The sequence below is a fragment of the Xenopus tropicalis genome, chromosome 3, assembly GCF_000004195.4.
Source record: "Xenopus tropicalis strain Nigerian chromosome 3, UCB_Xtro_10.0, whole genome shotgun sequence".
In the NCBI taxonomy this organism is placed as follows: Eukaryota; Metazoa; Chordata; class Amphibia; order Anura; family Pipidae; genus Xenopus; species Xenopus tropicalis.
In genome coordinates this window covers 54047438-54073719 of record NC_030679.2, presented here as the reverse complement: position 1 = coordinate 54073719, position 26282 = coordinate 54047438, and the positions used below count along the sequence as shown (strand labels likewise).

At 36.7% G+C, this 26282-nt stretch overlaps 1 protein-coding gene across 1 annotated transcript; it reads right to left on the bottom strand.

Annotated features, from left to right (window-relative positions):
- Window positions 1-4400: 4400 nt before the first annotated feature.
- On the bottom strand, window positions 4401-18298 carry nts (neurotensin). Its single transcript, XM_002937064.5, has 4 exons — window positions 17838-18298; window positions 13771-13832; window positions 6354-6572; window positions 4401-4644 (listed from the first exon to the last, which is right to left on the bottom strand). The coding sequence occupies exons 1-4, from the start codon at window positions 17905-17907 to the stop codon at window positions 4495-4497; spliced, it is 501 nt and encodes a 166-aa protein (XP_002937110.1). The 5' UTR covers window positions 17908-18298; the 3' UTR covers window positions 4401-4494.
- Window positions 18299-26282: the final 7984 nt, after the last annotated feature.

Genomic DNA, 26282 nt, shown 5'->3' with positions numbered 1-26282 from the left:
CTGAGCTGTAGATCTCTGCAGCTTGTCCAGAGTCACCATGGGCCTCTTGGCTGCATTTCTGATCAGCGCTCTCCTTGTTCGGCCTGTGAGTTTAGGTGGACAACCTTGTCTTGGTAGGTTAACAGTTGTGCCATACTCCTTCCATTTCTGAATGATCACTTGAACAGTGCTCCGTGGGATGTTCAAGGCTTTGGAAATCTTTTTGTAGCCTAAGCCTGCTTTAAATTTCTCAATAACTTGAGACCTGACCCTGACCTGTCTGGTGTGTTCTTTGGACTTCATGGTGTTGTTGCTCCCAATATTCTCTTAGACAACCTCTGAGGCCGTCACAGAGCAGCTGTATTTGTACTGACATTAGATTACACACGGGTGCACTCTATTTAGTCATTAGCACTCATCAGGCAATGTCTATGGGCAACTGACTACACTCAGACCAAAGGGGGCTGAATAATTACGCACACCCCACTTTGCAGTTATTTATTTGTAAAAAATGTTTGGAATCATGTATGATTTTCATTCCACTTCTCACATGTACACCACTTTGTATTGGTCTTTCACGTGGAATTCCAATAAAATTGATTCATGTTTGTGGCTGTAATGTGACAAAATGTGGAAAAGTTCAAGGGGGCCGAATACTTTTGCAAGCCACTGTAGCTGTTGGTGATCTCTGCTATACATACCCCATATAGGGAATAGGATTTAGCAGGCTTACACTAATGGATTTCCAACTTACTTCCCCCTATTTAGTGTGGCCCTAGTTTTTACAAATCAAACAGAGTATATGCACATAATTAACTTTTAAATATATTTTCATAAAGGTATATAAAAGAATAAATGATTAGCTAAGGAGCATTAAGGTAGCTACTGAGCCTCCCCTTCTTACTATTTCTAGTGATTTAAGTTAGGGGCATTCAAAAATGCATGTAGCATACATAGGGGCAGTTAAAATATATACTGTATGTAGCATGGTGGATAGTCTCCATGCTTCTGATTCATTAATTTTTCTATTCAATTGAGTAGGTAATGTCAAATGAGTAACTTCATGGATCATTTATGCCTCCACCCTGGCTGCTGAACAGTAAAAAAAAAAAAAACAGCAACAATGTATTTTTTAATTATAAATATTCATGAAAGTATTTCTGTATGTTGTGCCATAAATTTTAAATGATTTATTATTCTTTCCTCAGGGCAAAAGCAAGGCCATTAGGCGCTGAGGAGACAGATAGTGATAGTAATATATGAGGTTTACAGAAAAGGAGGTATATGTATTGAACCTAAGGAAGATCTGCAGTGCTTACAAAGGGTAAGATGCTATGTTGATTCTGCTTGGAGTTACAGCTGAAGAATTTTGATTCTTCTTCTATTTTGAAAAATCAGTCCTCTACCCAATTGAAGGAAGGAATTATGTGTAGCCCACTTTATAGACGGTTGTGGCACTACCTGCTGATATTTCACTGGTTGGCGCTTCCAGGAGTCCTGAGCCCCGCTTACTATGGGGGGCAGGGATTTCCCTGATAAATGGCGTGCCTCCACCCAGGGCTCTGCTATGGGAGAACTACAACTCTAACCCTGGGACTTGATGTAGTGTATTTACCCCTCAATGGGATCCACTGGCTTCAGGCTGATTTGCCCCTCCCTGGGGTAACTCCTTACCAGCTTGTAGTGGTCCTGGGTACACACACACGGAATACAGCAGATTGCAATGAACAGATTGATCTTTATTGGGCAGACCTCTCCAGGAGTGTATCATCAGACAGTAGAGATGTAGCGAACTGTTCACCGGCGAACTAATCCGCGTGAACATCGGGTGTTTGCGAACGCGCAAGTTTGCAAACTTTCCACGTATGTTCGCAATTTGGGTTCGCCGTGTTTTTTTGCGGTGCCAATAGCGCGAAATAGCAAAAACCGCTGCGTATTTCCGCTAGGTCTGCCTGTTTTTACGCAACGCTTTTTCAACAAAGTATTTTTTAGAGAAATTTTTGCCCTTGATCCCCCTCCTGCATGCCCCTGTCCAGGTCGTGGCACCCTTTAAACAAATTTAAAATCAGTTTTCTGGCCAGAAATGGCTTTTCTAGGTTTTAAAGTTTGCCTTCCCATGGAAGTCTATGGGGTTCGCAAAGTTCGCGAATATTCACGTTTTTTTGCGTAAGTTCGCGAACGCGTTCGCAAACTTTTTTTTTAGGTTCACTACATCCCTATCAGACAGTCAGGGCACATCCACAGGTTACATCATAACACAAAGAACCTCTCTCAAAGGTACCCAGGGTACTCACGCCAGAATGATCTAATCTAGGAGGTCCCCCCGGTACTACACGCCAGGAGACCCTCTCTTAGGGCTCTCCCCGGTACTACACACCAGGCAGACCCTCCACAAAGACTCACCCCCGGTACTACACCCAGGAACTCTTTAGCAGGGTCCTCCTTTCTCTTGGAGACTATCTCTCCCTTACCTACACACTGTGTGCCCTAAACTCCCAGCTGATGTAATGCTGGTGGGATCTTAATCCCTCTACACTCCTGGAGGGGCAATGGCGGCCCATTCTTACCTACCACTCCCTCCATCTCACTCCTAGAGTGATCTAACATAGAGAAGCTACTATCTCAACTAACAGGGGAGCTCCTCTCTCTAGAGACTCCCAAACTAAGATGGCTCACAGCACATGGCTGTTTCCCTTATATGGGCCTATGCACCACCCTGTGGCCATAACCCGAACTACAGGGGTCCTCCCCATTAACTATAGATATACCAGGCTATACCCATTGTACCTTAACCATTACCCTCCCGCCTATCCTAGGGGAATCCATCCTGTGGGGCCTATTTTAGCAAACCCCTACATATGTAAAAAAGGTGACAGAGAATATCCAAAATCTCACTTTAGCTTGGCGCTTTTTGTTTTGTTTTTTTTTGTTCAGACGATGGGGTTTGGGATTTTAGTGACACATTCCTTAACACAGACTAAACTATATTTATCTCGACACTTGGCTTGGATTGTTTACTCTATGATATAACAGCAACATTGACTTTTTTTGTAGTTGTTGTGTTCAAGACACTATAAATAAGAATACAAATTTAATAAAAAATGTTATATACTTTCAAACACACCTTTCATGTCAAATGAAAATATTATGCAAAACTTTTAGAACGTCATGAAATTGTCTGCCCGAACCATAACCCCAATAGTTCTCTGGAAGATTGATCATGGAGCTCATTCTCTGAGGATACCTACTTTATTTCTGAAAAAAGAGATGTAGATCTACATTTAAGGTAATAGATAACAATCAGTGATGATGGCAATGCCTTGATGCCATATCTAGTTTCCAGACTTACCCACTTATGACTGATACCTTTAGCAAGGTGCTTTTGGAATGATAAAATACATGATAAATGTATAAGGGGTAATAGAGATGAAGTATGAATACTGCAATAGGCTGTATGATTTACATATCTCTGTCTGACTGAAACATTTCAGTAAATGTAAAATGTTACTAATTTTAATGATTTGTTTTTGCCAAGCTGTTCGTTTCATGGTTTGAAAACGTATAAAAATCTATCCAGATATGCCACAAAGGGTCACATTCACTGAAATCTGAAGTGGCAATTCTGGAAGGATCCCAGTGAAATTATTTTTTTTAACACTAAGGGGCAGATTTAGCAAAATGTAAGATTAGAGTTCATCGCAAAATAACCCACTTTCTATTCATCCCAATCACATTTATTGAAGTGTATTTATCAAATACACTTCACTCAGTGATAAATACAATTCTAAAAACCCCGTAGGAATGAATAGAAAGTGGAAAATCTGCCCCTTTGTGTTTCTCAGCTCTGAATGACAGGTTTTTGTGTGGCATGAAAAAATTCTTAGGTTGAAGCACAGGAGGAACATGAAGACAAGAAAGACAAACACAAGCGTTGGAAGGGTTACTCTCTGTTCTGCTTTCTTTTACCTAAACAGTGATGCATAAACAGCAATAGCCCAGCTACAATTGATTTCATAAAGAATTAATGTGGCCTAGTGAGTGCTATCTGTTGTAATTCTTCTATAAATTCAACCTCAAAAAGCTGCCTTTCAGCTTTTTAAAATGTCAGTAGAATATTGTATAGATCCTGAACTTACTAATGAAAGATTGCTTGTTGCATAAGATCTGGCAGCTGTTTCATTTTTTATTTTTTTCCTGTTGAAATGGGCTATGGGCAATTCCTTTAAACATACCTATTCAATTGTCTACTTGATATAATAAGAAATGTGTTTCTTAAGACCGCCTTTCTTATTATTTAGTTAGAAGCTGTAATTTATTTGACAGCGTGAAGCTATTGATTCAAACTGTGTGTGAAAATAACATTTAAAAAACAACATAAATAAAGACACATTTTCTTGATATGAATGACAATTTTTCCAGTATATTAATCACACAAATATATTTTTAATTGTAAACAAAATAACCATAAATCACATTTACTTATAAATTACATACACCATTTTCATGTCAAATATTTCAGTAATAAGCTTCTCTTTTAAGTATGTAGGGTCTTCTTGCTTTGCTTACATATGTTTGTCTTTTAAAAATATAAGGTGTTTTCCTCTTTATAAGTTCCTCCTTTTCACTGTTTGGGCTGTTAGTATCTAAGTAATCTTGTTGCATTAACTGTAAGACAAAAACAAAGATGTTAATACTTTTCATTTCTATGAAATTTCATATCAAAATATGTCATTCATTTTATTGTTTTACACCACTAAAACAGTAAAAGATGAAGGAGAAAGAGAGCTAACTGAAATCAGATAAAAAAAAACCAAAACACATAGAAACCACCCCAATCATTTCCTCGAGTTTTCGTCATTTTGGTCATTTTTCATTTCAAATGTGCCCACCATGATATTTTTAAACAATTGAAATCCAACATCTGATTTCTCAAGAAGAAAATCTGACCAGTACAACTCATTAATAGCTGTACATCAGGAGTAGAAGTGAAGATGAGAGTAAAACACTGTTAAGGTGGCCAGAAGTGCTCCTGCAAATACTAAAGCAACTATGCTAGGGTATCTACTGGTGCATAAAACAATGCAGACATGCTGAAACTGAAATAAAGAGAATGTGACTGACTTTTAACTTTAAAGATGCATGGTACATGCCTATATTTGCTTGATTAAAGACTGGTTTGTGCGTAGTTTGCAGTTTCTCTGTTTCAAATATGTAGGGGTCATTTATCTAACAGAATGCAGTTAAAGTGCAAAAAACAGGCCACAATCAGCCTTCTTTTTTGCACATTGCACACCTAGTCCCGTGATTTGAGTGTGTGTATATATACATATGTATACATAATAACTGGAGTAGCTGTAGAGAGAGTCCGCACTCACAGGTCTTACAGAAAATGTAGAGGTGTTTATTCAAATCAACATCTAACGTTTCGGCTGCATCCACAGCCTTTCTCAAAGACTTTTGAGAAAAGGCTGTGGATGCAGCCGAAACGTTAGATGTTGATTTGAATAAACACCTCTACATTTTCTGTAAGACCTGTGAGTGCGGACTCTCTCTACAGCTACTCCACCTATTATTTTGGGACTGCACCCAGGCTCCCTTGGACCTACTTATACGTGAGTGCCTGTCTTCTTGCAATATACATAATAACTAATGTAATCGTCCCATAAAGTACAACACTCAACAGGTCTTATGCAAGCAAATTTTATTTTTATATTATATATAAAATATATTATATTATAAGAAATTTGTTTAATTTCTTCAGAATTTCTCTAGATATTGCATATAGCTCAATGCAATGACCAAATGACCAGACAGTAAGTACAATAACTTTACACTACCTCATTCAGCATGTCACTTTCAAACACTGCAGTATCTGTACTTTCTCCTTAGCCCTGAGCTGCACCCATATGAATTTTGCTTCTCCAGTGTTCACCTGTGGACACCACACCTCGCTCCAACTCAACTATATGCCACTGTATGAATTCTTATTCATCCCTTAGTTGTGTGTTAGCCAATCTTCCACTTTGCTGAAGCGAGAAGTGTTACTGTGTGAAATTGCCATATGCTATGATCTGCCTTGGGAGGACACCCATATGACAGTTTTATGCAGCGTGGGATTGAGTGGAAAGTACAGTATATTAGGTTAAGCTAAGGCAGATATGTTTTGTTTCTAAAGAAATTTTGGTAGCTCAGTACATAATAAGGCCTATTTATTATGATCTGATAATCAACTCAAGCTACCACAGGGTAAATTCTTTAAAAATGAGCAGTTTTTTTTACCTACCAGTTTTTAAATGTTAAAAGTATACCAATCCACAACCAAGCACTATTCCAAAAAAGTAAATGTGGAAAACTAACAAGTTAATGTACCATACCTCCCAGTGCTGCAAGACTCTGCTTTGGCAAATTTTCTGAAGCTGGACTATTGTCAGCATTGCTTCCAAACTGAAACCATCCATAGGGTATTGTTTTCTTAAGAGAAGCTCTTCTTCACCAGTTTCTTCTGGTTCCTCGGCTTGGTTATTTAAATTGTTTATTATACCACACACATTTAGCAGAGTCATTTTCCAATATGAGAGTCTTGCTTTATTCACCTGTAATAAATGTAAAGCATGTTTACAATCCAGCACATTTCGGTGAATAAGACTGTATAATATAATGCAGATACAAAGAGTTTTTGCAGGCAGTAAGGACAGGGCACCAATGCAGGCTGTGCCTTCTGATGCTCCCTAAAATTTTTCGCAGTTTCGTAAATTTTTCAGCAGTTTCACAAATATTTTGGCAAAGCAAAAGGGGACAGATTCACTCATCATTACTCTTTTCTCTTTACTACAAAATGACAGTATTTTACAGACTGAAGCTGTGCTTCTGTATCAGAGGTTATACAGTTTGCATGAAGAGTGTTAGCCACTTGATAAATTTATAAAAATTAAACAGGTCTTTAACTGTGGGTCTCACTCTGCAGTGTTCTTACTTTGCACCCAAGGATTGAACCCTTTAGCCATAACTTTCCCTATCAAAAGACTGCTGACTTTGACCTAAGTACTGCCAGAATGGCAAAGGTACCCAGAAACAGCTTCCTAGAAGAAATTTTCTGAACTACATACGTCTATGAATAGTGTCACACACATTGCGACAATCTTTGTACCCAACATAAGTGTGGTCTTGCAAAAGTTCAGCAAAAAATAGTTGACCGGCACAACCAGTGTAATGCAAGTGGGGCTTAGCCCCTGCTTGCATTACACTCATTGTGCCGGTCAACTATTTTTTGTTGGACTGTGCTGGGAGTGCCGACTCCCTGGGCTCAGCACCGAGTAAGAATTGTTGGAGGAGGTAAGGGTGTGCTGGGTGAACTTTCTTTCTTGCAAAAGTTCAAACACTTTGAGCTTTCAGTGGGCTGTAAATAATTGGAAGACAAACCATACCCGCACATTAGGGGTTATTTTGCCTTTAGGTGTTTGCAACCTTGTCCTGTACTACAAACAAACAGCAAAGTCTATGCTATGGCTTAAGTTATCACTTTTTAATTCTGCAGTTTTATCAAAATTATTTCAAGTCAAATAAATAGTGATCTAATAGCAAGTTTGTATCAGGAGAAAAGCACAAATGAACGTGTTCTTGTGGTGGTTATGTGATATATATTAGATTTCTCAAACATTCTCTGTATTGCAATTGTCATTTCTAAATGGGTGCACTCCCTCAAAACTATAAGGCATCTGCTTTAATTGGATATGCTCTAGTGGACATGTCCACTGCTGGTAATGATTTCCATAATCTGTCATAATCTGTTCTCTCTCTGTCTTTGTAGATGCACAGAAATATTTACTCAATATGGTCTTTGCTTTTGGCTACTGTTTGTAGTAAAATTGATGGGACAATTATTCTAGTAAGGCAATGTCATTTTTAATCCATGTAAAATAAGGTAGGATATTGTAAGAGTATAAAATTGATGTTGGTATCTTCTAATATTATTATAACATATCATGTATTTAATAGTATGTAAGTATAATACAGGAAGTTGTGAATAGAATTATAATTCTAGATGAACACTGCTGTGTATGTGTTATATTTGACTTTGTTATATTAAACTTGCTCTCATTGGTGTTGTCATTTTCAGATCACTTACCTGAAAGTCACACCTTTTCTGTCTTGCTCATGCTCAATAAATTCACACAAAGTTCAGGATGAATTTAAAGGGCCACAGCTTTATTTACAAAACATTTGTTGACAAACATAGTATTTATAAACTTGATAACAACACCCCAAGAATGCTTCTTGACCAACATCTTCACAGAAGTGAACAGGTCACCCGCCATGTCAGCCACCAGGCACAGGCACACTCTTATGGGCAAGCAGGAGCGGGTAAGCCTCACTCCACACAGCTACCTCCTGGGACCACTATGCAGGGGGTGCTGAATTGTACTCTACTAGACTGGGAAACCCAAACCCCTTTCCACCTGGCAAGCATTCCCTCCCTCACTCTACACCCTAGCTGAAACAAACAATGAACCCCCCATACCTCATAAAGGGTGGGACAGCGGGATGTTCCACCCTGCCCGCCAAATGGAAGAGGAAGTGCAACTTCGAGACAACCTTGTTTATACCCTCTCTCTCTGTCCACCCCTTACCTTTCCTTCTTCCTGGTGCACCAAACCCAGTCCCTATCCTCTCTTTTCCTTCTGACCTGGTCAAGGCTCCCCCTTTATAGAAATAGTAATGCAAACACAGAAAGAACTGCAACTTTTGTCAAAGCCATAAATGTGAAAGTTTGATGAATTTGTTGAAAAAATAGTTTTTTGCATTTTATATATTTCTAATGGTTTATTTGTGTGTTTCCTCAACCCAATACTTTTTCCTACTGCAAAAAACTGTTGTTTGGCAGCTGGGAGTTCCAGATCATTAAATGGTGCATTCAGCTTGGGAAATTAGTCTGTGACTCACAGCATGGTTTTGTAATGAAAGTAATGTTTGCTTTTTGAACTTTTACTATTTTGGAGTAAAAGATTAAACATTTCAAGAATAGTTTTAAAAATTAAAAATGAATCATGCATTATAGTATAGGGATTTTTGAGCTAAATACCATAAACATAAGGGCTAATTTATGAAGCAAGTTCAGCGTGCAAAGTGCAATATTAAGCGCAAGTCGTTATGTGTTTTACCCACAACACACCATTTTTTTACCCATAATTCCAGCATAATTGTAGCCTCAAGGTGCCATTACACCTGACACAATTGTATTTGATGCATTAATATATGAATATTCGCTTCAATGTTCAATTGGACACAATTGCACAAAAAATGTTATCCCTTTTATTTGATTCTAACAAAGCTAGCATAAATTTGTGTTTAAAATAAAAAAAACTTTAAATGTTTATGGGGGAATGTAGTAAAAGTCATTAAAGGATTTCACTTGTGACTTTTAATAAATATCCCACCTAATGTTTTCAGTTGCTTTAAGGCTTCATGCCCTTTATCCAGAAGAGCCCAAGTCCCATGCATTCTAGATAATAGATACTATACCTGTAATATCTTTGTAACATTCCTGATTTTTATTCAGGTTTAAATCATTTTTTCCCTTATATTAAATAAACAAAACATAATGACTTCTTGGAAATGAAATGATTTTGTTTTGTACAGTTAACCTTTACCCATTACACAAATAAATAACGCATTATTTTCAGACTTCAGAACCGATATTTCAGCTTTCATTGCTAGTGTTGGCCAGGTAGTGCTTTGACTTACATCTGATGCATGTGGCAAGCATAATTACTTTCCATTAAGGTAAAATTGGCCTTTAAACAAAAGCTGTACAGCAAAAATACCTGACAAGTATATGAAGCAACAGCAATGGGTAAAACTGAAATCTAAAGACTTGCATTATGATAATTACAGACATGAACACTGGCTGGTGTTTTGGAAATTATTTGTGGGATTCAGCTACAATATAGTACACTATTGTCAAAATGGCACTAAATGGCAACATTAGGGCTGTAAATCAACCACAAATCATTTGTAAACATTTTCCATTGCCTCGTTGCAATGTCTAATGCAAAACTCTTCATATAAATCTCTAATCTTGTCATAACGAAGGTAAGCTCTAAAGAGAATAAAATTCTAATAAAGACTGGGATTGTAATCAATGTAAACTAAACAAAAAAACTAACTTATACAATCTTATACAATCTGGTTGGGCTATAATAATATAATAAAATAAAAACTACCTAGGACTACACACCTATGTCATAAAAAATGCATGCATAAAACAGTTAAATGCATGTAACATAGGAAACTAGTACCGTATCTAAGTATAAGCCGATCCGAATATAAGCCGAGGTACCTAATTTTAGGGTGGGAAATGCAGCAGCTACTGCTAAGTTTTAATAATCAAAATAAATACCTGTAAAATTACATTAATTGAGGCATCAGTGGGGTATGTTTTTCAATATTTATTTCATAGAAAAACAGTAAACTAGCTCTGTAAGCAGAGAAGAGGGTCAACAAAAACATTATGAGTACTACCCCACGCTCATTGCACATTGGCAAACTGGCAGCAGACCCAGTCCCGGAGGGATGTAAGGGGAAATAAGTATTGCTAGTGGGAGCCTAGGCCAGGGCACTGGAGGGTCTGGTTGCAGGTGGCCTAATTTGCACACAAAGGACAGAGGGTGCTAGTCTAGAGGGACCCATGGCACCCGACTCAAGTATAAGCCGAGGGTGACTTTTTCAGCACATTTTGGGTTTAGGCTTATACTCGAGTATATACAGTAACTAAGTTACTAAAAATACTAGTTTTTATGGTTGTGTGTTTGTTATCAATACTGCTGTGTTCAGCCAATTTTTATACGTTGTCTAAACAAAGCCCTTCCTGGTCTGTTGTGTTTGTTTGAAGTTAGATATTTATTTGTGTGTATGTTTAATTCTCAGTAGAGCCTTTGGGGGTATACATACGTATGTATGTATACCCCCAAAGGCTCTACTGAGAATTAAACATACACACCTATAAATATCTAACTTTATAGAAATGGTACCACATTTAAAAGTGCAGTGTGAACATAGGGCGAAACCGGTCTGTAGTTGGGAATCTGATCAGCTATTATCCTGGCTTCTGCTTTAAACCCAGTGGGTGAGCTTTAGCCTATAGGATAAACCCATGTAAATGGGACAAGCCCATGTAAATGGGACTTTTCTAGGAGCCTTAAGGAATTTCTTCCCAGAATCCTGTTATGACTTAATAACATTAGCAATATAAATGCTTTTAGGACATTCATTAATTTAACCTATGCCTCGTCAAAAAGACAGTGGGTAGGCCTGAACAGTTACCTCTACTTATTTTGGTCTCTCTCCCCTCTACACATTTTTATCTTCCCCATGTTATCCTCTTTGCTTCCTCCCCTTTTTTTTACTTTGTGGAAAAGCCCATTGGTATTGTTTCCTGATGGGAAAAAGCTAAATTTGTCACTGAACCAGTCTGATCCAAAGTTCATTTTCTTTCAATTCAGGATTATTGTATTCAAGATTGCGAACCTTTTGTAATGCCTCATCGTATTCATTGTAAATGAAGCTTTTAGCAATGTCTAATCTGTATATAATGAATACCGAATGGATATACTGTAGAAATTGTGATCAAAGGTTTGGAAAAAGGTCAGTTTGCTAGGACATTACATTTTAGTATATTGTAGACAGTGCCAGAATATTTGAATTTGCATTAATTCTTTGGTATTTTGGTGCATTTTTAAACAACTTTTCTGTTTTGAAGCACTCTCATTTCGACTGTTGTTTGGCTGCTGGTGATCACTGATGCTAGCAACAAAACCTTAGTTAGAAAGACATTCTGGGAAATAAAAAGTTAATTAAGTATAAAAGACAATTTAACCAATTTCAACTAACATTTGCCAGAATATTTGTCAAAAAAATGTTTGCAGTTGATGTATGTAAACATACAGGCTAAATAGTTACCTACCAAACCTAGAGGAAATATTCCAGCAGCACTTCGAATAGGGGAGAAACACCAGGCTTTGGCACAAATAAAACTTTTTTTTGCCACTGGAGTATGTCTTCTCTGAGTGTTTGCCCTTTGCAGAGGGGTTCACAGCTGGAACCCAATGCTTCAAACAGCAACATTGTATTAACAGTGAAGTTCTGTCATTCTTGATTGATATACTATATAACCCCATCTAACCTATTACTATTATTTGCCACTGGGGTTTATTAATTTCATTTAAAACATTTATATTAATATGTATGTATAACAGGAAAAGTCACCCAAGCAAATGATAGATGGCCTGTTGCATAATGTCATTAAATACATCTATTAGGCACACAAATATATCTTTCATGCAACACCCTGTCAGTGCTGATTAGTGTTGAAAATATAAATATCATTTACACATTTTCCCCTTTATAAAATAACAATGAAAACTGTCTTGTTTTCATATATATGTGGAATGACGAAATTTACTGCAAATATAAATTAGTTTAGGTGAAATAGAGTGTTGTCCTAAGAAAGGTCTTATCTTTAGCAGTTGCTTGTAACAGGTTCTTTATAACCAATAGCTAGCTAGATATACATGCACAGATGATATGGTAAAATGGATAAAGAAAAATAGAATCAAATGATAGATAGACATATCTTTTCAAAATATCTTCTTTTTAACATAATTCAATTAATTTTCCCTCTTTTCTACTGTTTTCACTTTTACCTCTATCTACTGACACTGCCTTAAACCATAGCTACCCTTCGCTTTGCTTCTACTTCATATTGACCTATGCTCTCTAGGCAAGGGGTGAAGGGTTTGGAGACCCTATAGCTGCAAAAGAACAAGCATGTAAGATAATACAAGCATGAAGAGTCATATAGCAAAACCACAGCCTTTACAAAACATGGATACGTTTTACATAAGAAATGTTGCAATATTCTTTGGGGGTTAAATGTCCTGCTATGAAAGAGTATAATATACTTGGTAACAGGATGACCACACTTTTAACTCATGATGGAGAATAAGATAAAAAGGTTGTAGATATAGTATACTATAGTTGAAAGTTGTAAATATACAGGATGGTGTTATAGGGACCTTAGATTGTAAGTTCCTCTGGGACAGGGACTGATATCAATTATATATAATCTCTGTATAGCCAAAATATATTTGTGTCATAGAAATGAAAGATAATAATAATGAGTTGGTGGAAAGTGAAAATGGTTAGCAGAAAGTGCATATACAATTCTGAGATATAGCAGATAATGTTATATGTATGAATTTACAATATTTTTCTTCATATGAAAACTTCTAAAATAAGTTTTATTTTAAACTGATATCCTTAAATGTACTACAACAAAAAGTCTCATCAAATAAATCATAGGTAAGAATATAGCCAAATTAAAAAGTGTTAGGAAGATGAAAAAAAAGGAACACATAAAACTAGGAGAAGAGAATACTGCTAAATGTTTTAAATTAGGGACAACATGGTGGAAAAATGTGGGACAGGGAAACCACCAGATCATAAAGTATTGGCTTATACAGTTAGTAGGTCCAACCACATTTGAAGCTTATGTAGCACTAGCAATGGACATGACTACACCAGATAGGATAAGTACAGGTTTGTGTTTTGATACTGTTTGGCAATGTGATCATTTCTTTATGTATTTAGTATTTACTTTAATTGTTATCAGCCAATAATTCAAGTTACTGATATTTTCATAGAAAGCATCACCAGGACAATGTTTGCTACTATTGTCTGAACCATAAAATTCCCATTTGCATTTGCAGTACACTTGAATGTAAAGTGGACACTCACCTTAGATGAGTATATATTGCTCAGAACATCTGTTTCTAGAGCTTTCATTTCCTCTTCTGTATCTGTACCATGAAGAACAATAAATGAATATTATCTATTCAGACTGCAAAAAAAGACTTGAGGCTAAACACTGGATTTTTACACAGCACTGGAAAAGCAAATGTTTGTTTATAGAAATGATGAAAATATATCTTAGGGTGCTTGCTTGAAAACATTTATTGATGGTTGCTTTGTTTTGGGGGGCTTGCAGAGTAAAGCATACATTCAATTAAAACTTTAATGTGTGTGTAATATACATTGTAACAACATGTAATGATAGAAATATAATGCATTTGATCATTCTATAAGTTGACTTGCTTAGGCCCAATCATATTCCAGTTTAGCATCTCACATATTTTCATAAGTTTTTTTATTTATCCATTCTGAGATGTTCAATGCAAATTTAAACTGAAATGAGCTTCTCTATTGTCAAAGTTATGGAAATATGATTACAGTAGCATACACATTACCCTACTGAATATCCAAAAATAACCTAATACCTATTAAACAGTAAGCTCTTTGGATTGAAAATCCTTTCTGTTTTGTAATCTTAATTAATATATGTGTCTCTTGTCACAGCACTGATTACTGTACTGCATGGTCGCTAATTCTAAATCTGAAAGGTTCTGTGTATGTCAGTGGAGAGAATGTGGACAACGTTTAAAAAATATATTCTATATAAATGTCCTCACTTAAGTTAAATGATATATTTCATTGTAACTTAACACTTTGTAAAACTGTTCACAAATAGAACACATTGCCCTAGCACACATATGTATATATTGACAAAGAATAAGAAGTGAACTGCATGTATTACTGCAAGAAAAGATCTAAATATGCCATCTGTTCTCTAATTTAAATACATTATGAGAAACATAGAAACATATTGGAAAAATGTATTGCTATTTATGTTTGAATGCCTGCTATTAACCTCCTCATTTCTATACATTAAAACCCATACAAAATCAATCTATATGGGTACTGGGTCATGGACAATTTGGAAAGTGCTTTTGCACTGAATCAATGTTCTGTGAATATGTTATATGCACATTAACAGCATGTGGGACAATGGAAATCTATACTTAAGGCTCCAGTCAGTTTTGAGCTACATCACCCGGCAGCTAATAATACTTTCAATATTATTAATTAAGTTACTTTAATACACTGATTTTATGAGGAAAAAGAGAAGCATTTCATTAATGGTTTTCATCTTACTAGTCTGTGTGTAATAAGAATACACCATCATACTACTTCTATCTCCCACTAGTTCCACAAGCAACAGTTCAGGCTAAGGCAATTGTTTCCCTTCCTATTTTAATAAATAACAGAATATATAAATATTTTATATTTTCCTAACTCACCCCAATGTTATATTATTCCTGTCCTATAACTGCTACATTCATTTAACTGAATTTTATTATTTACTTATTATTCGCCTTTCTTGCGTCTGTTTGTATAATAACACATATACAATAGTACACTGATTACTCTATCAAAATGCTAATGACCCATTGGTAGATATGGAAACATGTTGTAATAATATATTACAAAGATAAAGGCATTGGGTCTAAAGCTAAGTAAACGCAATACAGGAATTAGACCTACTAATAACATTTGTGCATGTTAACATGTTTGTTACTGCATGCATTAACAAAAATAAACAGATACCTTGGTGCAAGGAACAAACAGATAACACTCTAAAAATAATTTTCAGTCTGCTGAAAATTATTTAAACATTATATAAACTAAATAAGATTATTTTGCCACCAATATGGATTCATGCAGTTTAGTGCACATTGCTTAAAATGGACTCTATTGGACATGGTTGTCCTGTAATGCGGAGCCTCTCTGGATAAGGGATCGTAAAAATAAAAGTGTTTTATGTCATTTAATTACAGTTGTTGTCAGTTTGTGTTTATCTGTTTGTAACCTATTCGATATAAATATAAATGCAAAAAAAAAAATCACATTTGTGTGTGTGTTTATATATCTAAATGTTTATGAAGGGACCATATCTATTTGCAACTGAACCAGAAACTCAATTTTTAGTTTTGGCTTATAGCTTAGACATTTTGATGAACCTTGGATTTATCAGTTGTTAGACATAATAGTCCTTTGTTTGAATTTGTACAAAATAGAAGCCTGGTGGGACTGTTCTTACTGTAAATGATACTCTTCTGTCTGAAGCTCTCAGTGTATAAATATCAGAGCCATATAGTCTTATGAATGCACAGGAAATCTTCCAGGGGAAGGTCCACTAACCAAGTGAATTACCCTGTTTCTGTGGACTATTTGTAATAACTAGGTATATATTGCTTGGAAAAGCCCAGCAAGCATCCCATCATTTACATATGTTTTGTAATTGGGGTGCTGCTTGCTATTTAAATTGCAAGATAAACATGATTTCATCACAAAGAGATGCTCCACCCTTGCAATACAAGTCCAGTTATTCACAGGTTATTTACAGGTTTGGTTTAAGTGTTAGATCCTCAGGAATTGATCTTATTCCCCTGAACTACTGGCAGCAGCCCCAGGGGCTATAAATCACTTATACTAATAATACAAATAATAATAATACAGATGAAAGAAAAAGTATGCACTATATGCACTTATTCACAGCACATTGAAAATTTCAGATGTATATTGCAATAAAAAAATGCAGTGGGTGTGGGCATATTTTTTTTTGGTCACAATGCACCTTGCCCCCTTATTTGTACCCAGGTCTATTGGGCACAAACTGAGTGATGGACTGCAAAGACAGTATATGTGGGTGCATGTAAGGGACATTACATTGGCAGGAGTATCAGTGAACATAGGATGTATCCAGATCCCTGTACTTAGCATCTGAGCTTTACCTTAAGCCATAAAACAAGGTACAGAGTGCAGGTGCTGGTACAGGTGTAAACCCTATATGCATTGCACCCTGATAGCTCCAATTTAAAGTACTTCATCAAGAACATCACTTGTGCCCGCTAAATAAGCACTATTATCTCAGATGCAAGCATTTACGTGGCTATCCTTCATACATGTAAAAGGCAGTAATGCATACCAATGCATGCATACACAGTCACAAATACATATACAAGTATGGGACCCATTATCTTGACTATCCAGAAAGGTCTGAATTGTGGTAAAGCTCCCATAGACTCCATTATAATCAAATAATTTACTTTTTTTTCAACGATTTCCTTTTTCTCTGTAATAATAAAACAGTAGCTTGTGCTTGATCCAAACTAAGATATAATTAATCCTTATTGAAAGCAAAATAATTGAGTTTATTTAATGTTTAAATAAATTTTAGTAGTCTTATGGCATGGCGTTTCTACCAAAGGAAAGACCCACTATCTGGAAAACCCATGTCCCTTTCTGGATAACAGGTGCTTTATCTGTACAAGCAGAGTCACCCTCTCACACAGGTACAAACAAATGTCTGCCATTCTCATACAAACACACAACCTATATACAGGGAAACAAGCAGAGTATCTAACACACACACTGTCTCTGTCTGTCTGTCTGTCTCTCTCACAAACAAATACATACAAGCCTACTCACTCACAGTTAGGAAAGTGTTAACAAAAGTGAAAACATTAAAAATGATTAGACTCAAACACATACACACATACACACTTACACACACACAAAAAGTATATATTGTAATAATATATAACAGTATATATTCTGACCATCATGTTAGAATGCTCTGCCTCAGGCTGTGTGTGGATGCAAAGTAATAAGAATCATGTTTCTTGCTGCCTGGCAGAGAAAGACTGCAATGCTATCAAGTAAGAAAGCCAGAGACTCAGCAGTTGCTGGAATCATTTAGAAGTTTTAACAGTATTAAGGGGATCTGTAACCTTTACTTTCCCCTGAACAACTCCAGGAAGGGGCACTTTACAACCCTAAGCCCCAACACACACACACAGCAGTGAATATGTATGTACAAAATAAACATATAGCTGTACAGCTACATGGCATCTCTGAGCCTGGGCTTAGAAACATCAGCGAGAGGTGGAAGCAGATTACAGTACCTGTGCACATCCCAGTGCAGGTGAAGGCAAGAAGCATCAAACACACCAGCTGAAATCTTGTCCCTGCCATTTCCAGGTATTTTACCAAGCCAAGTCCATATATTTGTAAAAATAAAAGTTGTTGGGAACAGCTCTGCCTTGAGTGATATGTAGAGTTCAGTGTGCCTCAGGAACATGAGAGGATCTGGACCATTCCCTAACTATATAAGCCATGAGATGATGTCACAGGCCTCTCTGAACTCCCCAGCCCTCCCCTTCCACCCCCTGCTGCACATCCCAATAGAATCCCCCTTGCTCTCACAAACTGACGCATGCTGCTAATTGCATCGGACCACATGTGCGTCCACAGTGTGCGTGTGCATTTGTGTGTGTGTATGTGAGAGAGAGAGACAGAGAGACAGAGAGACAAAAGTGTGTGTTTGAGACTGGTTCCATATGAGTAGGGCAGATGGGTGTGTGTGTATGTGTATAAGAATGAGAGAACAGTGAATCTGCTCTGAGTCTGGGTGGTAGTGAGACAGAGACTGAGCGATTCTGTATCAGTCTGTGTGTGTGTGTGTGTTTCTGTGTATTCTTTATTGCCTTTTAAATTAATTAATATTGAAAAAGTACAATAAGTGAGCAACATGGGTGCCAGTGGCTGCTACAGCATGGAAACACCCTAAACTGACAATTTAAGCTCCTCTCTATTAAGTCAGACAGAAGAAGGTGTGTTTTATTTGTTAAATATCACTTCCCAGTGTATTTGCCAGTGTATTCATTTAAGGGGCATATTTATTATGCTGTGCAAAAAACGTTGAGAAAATTCGGCAAACATCGCCAGTCTTTGCTGTGTAAAAAACGTCATAAAATCGGCGTGATTTTTACGTGTTTTTTACGTTTTTTTCCGCTGAAACCTATGTAAAATAACAGCGTAAAATCTGGTGTTCAAAAGGCGATGCTCTCTGTTTATTTTACACAGCTTTTTACGTTGTTTCTTCTGCAAATTGTATAAATGTATAAAAAAAGAGTGGCTGGACAGCTTTTAAAATACACTTTTTGTACTTTATATTAGTTCTAGTAGGGACTGTAATATAAATAACTGCTATTATAGGACTTATGTAAGAACAGGTCACGGTGCCAATATTTTTTTGCCAGCAATGCATCTCACCCTGCCCGGCAACTGACGCCTAAATTAAAAATATTCACATTGAGTCACATTGAGAGCCCCTTTTTCAGTTTATTTCAGGCATAATTGGTATTTAGATGAATTCCATGTAACTGCATCAGTTTCTAAGAAACAAATAAGTGAAGACATTAAATTGCTTTGTTTATTGATTTTATTGATTGAAGTTCGCTTTTAAGTGTTTTTACTCTATGACAGAATCCCGGCCAGGTGCCGTTGATAGTATCTTAGATGGCTGGAGCTGCACTTTGGGTCAACAAATCTATTTAGCTTTTTCAATTACTCAAATCTTCATGTTGTTTTAATCTATTCTAAGGTAGAAGTAGCTGGTGGCTCCAGGTAGGAGTGAATACTTCTGGTTCCTTATGTAGTGAAGCCCCACTGAGAAGCATTTCTAGGCAGGTGCAGCATTAATACGTACTCTAACTTTGCACATATTCATATCTTCACTGGACAGGCAGCCCAACAGTATCAGCATCTGGAGAAATACTATCCCAGTAGGATCCGAAGTAGTGAATGTAACAAAACTGGGATACTTGAGTCAAACGATGTTGAGGACCCATTATATCAATAATAAATTATTATAAGCTCTTTGGGGCAGGGACCTCATTCCAAATGTGTATTGAAACCCTTAGCACTAAGCATAGATTCATTATAACTATACCCCTGTTTGTATTTGACCCTTGTAAATCACTGTGTAGCACCCATTTTTTTTTTTTCATATCAGCACTCAGTGATAAATTATATTGGTGTTTTATAGGCCTGTGAAGTCAATATGGAAGGGCTTATGAACATTTTTTCTAGGCTGGGGTACAATAAAGAACCCCAGTTGGCCCGACACATTTAGTTTTTCCCATAATGGCGTCACTCTTTTGTACCCACCCCCGCAGACACAGGGTCTGCTGTGTGGGAGTTATGACACTGAAAATATTCATACTTCATTTCTATAAATGCCAGCATATTCTTCAGTGCTGTACATAAACACCTGTAAAGCTAGCACTGCATATTTATTTTGTTTTCATTTTTATTCACATCAATAGTTAGTTGATGTCCATTGAACTGCAGCAATTTATATGAAACAAATAACTGAAAGCAACAAAACAGCATGAAATTGCTTTGTTTATTGATTTTATTGACTAAAATTTAATTTTCTCATAGAAATGTCACAGAGTGTGATGTTGTTTGATCCCCCCCCCCCCCCCTTTGATTTTACGTTCAATAGAAAATGTGAAATCAAATTGAGTCACTAGAGGGAGTAAAAAAAAAACAAGGATAACAGAGCACCTGGAAAGCATATTTTAATTATTATCTGTTCTTTTTTGTAAATAGCAAGTAATACAGAATAAAAGTACTTAATATATCCCTGCATGTATACAATATGTGCATTACTCACAAATGCTACATTTAATAAGACTATTAATGGAACTTGGAAAATTAGATATGTATTGACTGCTTGGCATGGCACTGAATTTTTAAAGTGGTGCTTTTTGTAGCATGTACATCGGCAAATAGGTTTATTGATTGCATAATTTACAAATAAGGTTAAAAGCATGAAACATCATCAAATTGATAGGACCTTAATTATTTACTAGTGACAAAAAATAAAGCCCAGGAGTCAGAGGGGCCCAGACCGCGGGGTCTGCTGTATAGCTGTATTGCAGTCTATTCTCCCTGCCCCTCTCCTACCTTTTTTTTTTTTTGCAGCCCAGTAAGTGTGACACAAGCAGGCCAGGAGGGGGAGATGGGAGATAAGGGATTGTTCACGCTAGTCCCCCTTAGAAGATTTGTTTGCAGGAGGGCCAAGTTACGCCACTGTTATTTACAAATATATGAAAAGTATAACTATTTAATTCTAAAATGATAAGAAACAATGTATGTTTGTATAACTTTATTTATAAAGCACTACAAGGATACCCAGCGCTGTACAGTCTTACAATATATATATTTACACACAGGGAGGACAAGTGTCATAATAAATACAATACATAAGTATAAATACAGAGAGATTAAGTGCCCTGTGGTATGAGACACAGTAGGAAGGAGGTCCCAGGCCCATAGAGCTTACAATCTAAGTAATCTAATCATGCACAGTTGGAGAGCATTCATTCTCACCGTGTGTTTCTTATGCCCGGCAATATCTTTGTAGTTAGTTGGCATCCATGACTACTGTAGGTCTCTTTAAATGGCAACTGTTCATATTTTTAATAGAAAATATATGAATAATATTAAAAAGGGCTTTGCTAATTTGTTTAAAGATGTCTCTAACACCACTGACTTACTTGTCTTATTGTCCATTACGTAAGTTAGTCTTATTGTCCATTGGGTACATTTGGGCTAAGAAAGTGAGCCCAAGGTAGTAGTTCTATCACTTCCCTGTGGTTGCGATCCCACCAATATATGAGTAATCAAAGGGGGGGGGGGTAAAGTGCAAGTCATAAAGAGGACTTATTATTTCCTTGTCACCATCTACGATATATATACGACATAAATATATGTGATCTGTTATGTGAAAACGTAATATCTAGAAAGCTCCAAATTACTGGGAAGACCAGCTTCCATAAAGTCAATTTTAATATTTATTCTAATGTTTCTTTTTTTCTTTCTCTAATAATAAAACAGTTCCTTGTACTTAATAGTAACTAAGCTGCATAAACCCAAATTGGTGGCAAAACAATCCTACTGGGTTTATTTAATGGTTAAATATGTTTAGTAGACTAAAGGTATGGTGATTCAAATTATGGAAAACATCTAAACAAACACCAGTTTGCAAGCATTTCCGATTAGAAATCCCATACCTGTGCTTGGTCTGAGTAGATTTCATAAATAAAGATGCCTCTATGGTTGACTGGGGGAGCTCCTGTCTAACTATCCTTCTGGGGAGAAATCATTAAAAAACAAACATTCCACTCTTCCTTTTCTGCTTCAAGGCAGTTGTAAGGTTACTCACTCTGTGATTTGTAGATGTCTTTTCACAGACTATCATTAATATTCTACATCTCCACAGCTGCTACTAACTAAACTACATTTTTCAGTTGATGTTTATAGTTCCAATTCACTGAATTGCATTTGCAGCCTCTAAAGCTGTCATTAAAAGACTAGCCTTGCATGTGATTCCTTGTGGGTCTTGCATACTACTACCAGCCCATCTAATTTGCTCCAGTCTCCTGTGTAGTCTGGAGCTAGGACTCTCACTTTCTGGGTGAATTCCCAATGCTTACAAAGACTCCCAATATTCATCTGTTCTGCCATTTTCAGCTGACTGACAGCTGGAAGCTACACAATGACTGTCAGCTGGAAGCTACACAGTGGCATAAGGGTTTAAGTCACAACTGGCAGTTTGGGGGCAGAGAAAAGGGACAGGGGTGATTTGCTTCAATAATTCATTATTAATAATATTAACCATGTCTCTATTATTTTAGTGTGCTTTCTTAAGGATAAAATTGCCCAAACATAAATATTTGGTACAGGTATAGGACCCATTATCTAGAATGCTAGGGACCAAGAGTATTCCAGATAAGGGGTCTTTCTGTAATTTGGATCTCCATACCTTAAATCTACTAAAAAATCAATAAACCATTATTTAAACCCAATAGGATTTTTTTGCACCCAATAAGGATTATTTATATCTTAATTGGGATCAATTACATGGTACTGTTTTATTACTACAAAAAAAAAGGAAATCAGTTTTAAAATTCTGAATTATTTTATTAAAATGGAGTCTATGGGAGACAGGCTTTCCGTAATTTGGAGATTTTTGGATAAGGGATACCTGTAGCTCCCTTATATACACTTGCTCTGAACTGGTAACTACCAAAATAATTCCATTTAATGTTATATAAATGTTAATTTAAAAGGGATGACAATTTGTTTTCTGCAAAAATGCCCATAGCTGCAACACTAAATAACTAGGAACTTTGATTAAAAAATACTTTAAAGGGCATGTTCTGTAAATAGCTGGATGCTGTTACTTAATTATATTTGCGTGTCATGTTTAAATGTGTTTTTTTGCTGTTTTCTACACTTGGGTTTTTTTTCCCCTTCATGCAATTAATATAATGAACAACAAATAAAATGAAATAAGTTAAAGGAGAAATAAAGTCTAAAAATAAATATGGCTAGAAATGCTGTATTTCATATAGTACGGTACCAGCAGAATGGCTCTAAGTAAATGCAATAAAAGCAAAAAACAAAAAACACAAGAGAAATAATAATAAGTACAAGCAAGTAATCAAAAGGTCTAAGCAGCAGCTTAAACAGCAACAAAAGTATCAAAATGAACACGCTACTGTAGCTAGCTGTCAGGGGTGAGCCGAGAAAGTAACAAGTTTGTATCAACACAGTTCTGTTTCACATGAGCCCCATGAGTTGAAATAGACTCATAATCAAGAACTTGGTCAGTAAATGGAAACGTAAATAGGGCTGAAACGGGTTGCTATGGTAACTGGTTGCCTTGGTAACACTACATTTTTACACCACTCCCCATTGGGACAGTAGGGGTAAAATATTAGTAATCAAAGGTTCTTCACAATAAGTTAATTTGATTACAAATCCATGTATGTGGGGTGTGAATATACATACAAGGGACAGGTTGCTAGGTTGCTGGCATCATAGTAACCAGAGTCGAGTAGGTTAAAATTCCAGGTTAATCATCAAAAACACTTGTTGTAGTTCTTAAAACATCGGAGTAATTATTCTTGCAGGGGATAACACATCCCTATCTACAAAAGCAGGAGAGAATACGATTTGATATGGAAAGAAAGTGACATGTTGAAAGCTATCTGAAAGTAGAGCAGCACACCGTGAGAGAAGTAAAGATAAAATGAAGGTAAGTGGCTGAGGAGAGGAACCTCTGATTGAAAAGGCCAAAGAAGAGGTATTGTTGGAGTGTCGCAGTCTACGGCAAAGGGCACCCCTTGGAGGGTTTTGGACTCAGGTGGGTACTACACACACAGTTGTCATGGTCAGTTGGTCAATTGTAGAGGCATCTTGTCACCAATGAGTATAATAGATGGTGCAAAGGACCAAAAGGCTACTGTTTTATTATTACAGAGAAAAAAATATTTGCTTAAATTGTGCTATGGTAAATGGCCTTACCATAATTCGGAGCTTTAGATAAGGCATCCCGTATCTCTACTTTTTGGCCCCCAACTGGAGTCTTTTTCAGGAGTCTCAACCAAGGACCTGACAAACACCTTTAAATAATAAATGGCTGCAAAAAAAATATAGTGATACTGATATGGTGATATATCAGATATAGTGACCCCCATTTAAGCGAAACACAGAGGCTGCAATATCCTTGCTGGCAAAAATAACTAAGTTCCTCCATGCCTTATGGAATTGTGAGCAGTCGTCCAAGGATTATGGTCATATAGGTTTGAGTATTGGCTTTACTTTATAACCCAAGTAAGGTATAAACTTCACAATGTTTGTTTAATACATTGTTTTGTTTTTTTATATGTAGATCAGGTAAAACACTCCTTGGCATCTTATTTACTTGGGATTGCCATAGCAACTCACTTTTTGGCACTGTTTAGTACTGTTTTAAGGGTTTATCTGGTCGTTAGTTTCTAATAGCGAAGAAGATCCCAGCATGAAGGTTCCAGAATGAGGTGAGTTGAGGGCAGAATGTGGGATTCTTCTTGGAAGCTTCCTAGCTGTGCGTCATTCAGACTTTGCACACTTGGGACCAGCCATGAGTGAGCTCTGTACTCAAAGCCTGATTTTGGCAGATTTTAAGTATAGTGCTGTATTGCATCCACAAAGCTGTGTTTTTTTACCTTGCTCAATGTAGAATGAACAGGCTACACAAATTCTATGGCTGTAAGTGCTCCTTGGATGGGTACTACAACTCCCAGCATTCTTCTACAACAACGGAGGTGCATTTTAATAGCAAATTATTTCCTGGGCCAGCAGCCCAGTTGATACAGATACCCCTACGGTTAGTCTGTTCTGTGTACACTTTACTCTCTTCTTGATTTTATGCAACTGGAAAATCCTCCTTTATCTGTGAGTAAGCTATAGATGCCTACTTTGGATACCTAGGGGCCCATTTACTTACTCACGAACCGGCCGAATGCGTCCGATTGCGGTTTTTTCGTAATGATCGGTATTTGGCGATTCTTTCGGAAAATTATCGCGACTTTTTCGTTGCCATCCGAATGTTGCGCAAAATGTTGCGATTTTTTCGTAGCGTTCGGATTCATTCAAGCTTCAGTATGGTGACTTTTCTTGGGCCAGGTTGGAGCTCCTATGGGAGGCTTCCAAAATCATGCTAAGTTTCGGCCGCCGCTTACGAGCGCTCAATACGAAAAAGTCGCGACAAGATACGAGCGAATCGTAATGGCAACGAAAAAGTCGCGTTTTTTCGCGAAAATCGTATTGGTAACGAAAAAGTCGAGACAATTTCCGAAAAGTCGTAAAGGCGCCGAAAAAAATCGCAAAAAATACGAAAAAGTCGCAAAATGTTCGTTTTCCAATCGGAATTTTTCCAATTCGGATTCGAATTCGTGTCTTAGTAAATCAGCCCCCTAGTGTCCCAAAACAGTCAGTAGTAGGGCAGGCCACCCATGCCTTTCAAATAATCTAACTTGCTAACGTGATTTGTAAATCTGACTTTACGGGTCTAAACAGTAAAAGATTCCTTTTAATAAAAAAAAAATGAACATCTGACCGAAGTGCTAAGCAATTCCCTAATTAAATGGACATTCTCCCAAGGTAGGAAGCCATAAAAGCTTCTATTATGTGCTTATGAAATATAATTAACAGCTTCTAGTATATAATAACCCTTAATAACATTTAAATGAATTGTTTTAGTAACCTATCAAAGCTGAAAAAAAATCATACATATACTGGATACCTGACTAATTTTCTTATGCTTTTGCATAGATACATTAATTACTATACAATTTGAATGAATCTGGAGACAAACAGCAACAGCGTGAGATTGATTACTGCGTAAGTCATGTTTTATTAGGCTTTTTATCTTGTTATGATAAATGATGTATCAAGAGACATAACTAAGTGGGATAGGCAGAGATTCTTCAAGAAATGAATACAGTTTGCATGATTACTGAAATAGTTCCAGATGCGCCAAGTAAACAAACATGAGCTGATTCCTTTGCATCAAAGAAGGACATGCATTCATACAGAGTGGAAAGCGCTCAGCAGTTAAGCAATGCTATAACATCTCTTGTTCTGGTATCTCATTACTAAATAGAAATTGTTTTGAGCTCTACAATTCATAATTCTATCAAAGGAAATCATTAAACTTGATTCATAAT

Excerpts from the sequence above, each read along its gene's own strand:
- nts (XM_002937064.5), bottom strand. The coding sequence starts at position 17,907 with ATGGCAGGGACAAGATTTCAGCTGGTGTGTTTGATGCTTCTTGCCTTC. Across the intron at positions 13,833-17,837 it reads CTGCACTGGGATGTGCACAG|ATACAGAAGAGGAAATGAAA; the intron begins GTACTGTAATCT and ends TTCATGGTACAG. Across the intron at positions 6,573-13,770 it reads GCAATATATACTCATCTAAG|GTGAATAAAGCAAGACTCTC; the intron begins GTGAGTGTCCAC and ends CATTTATTACAG.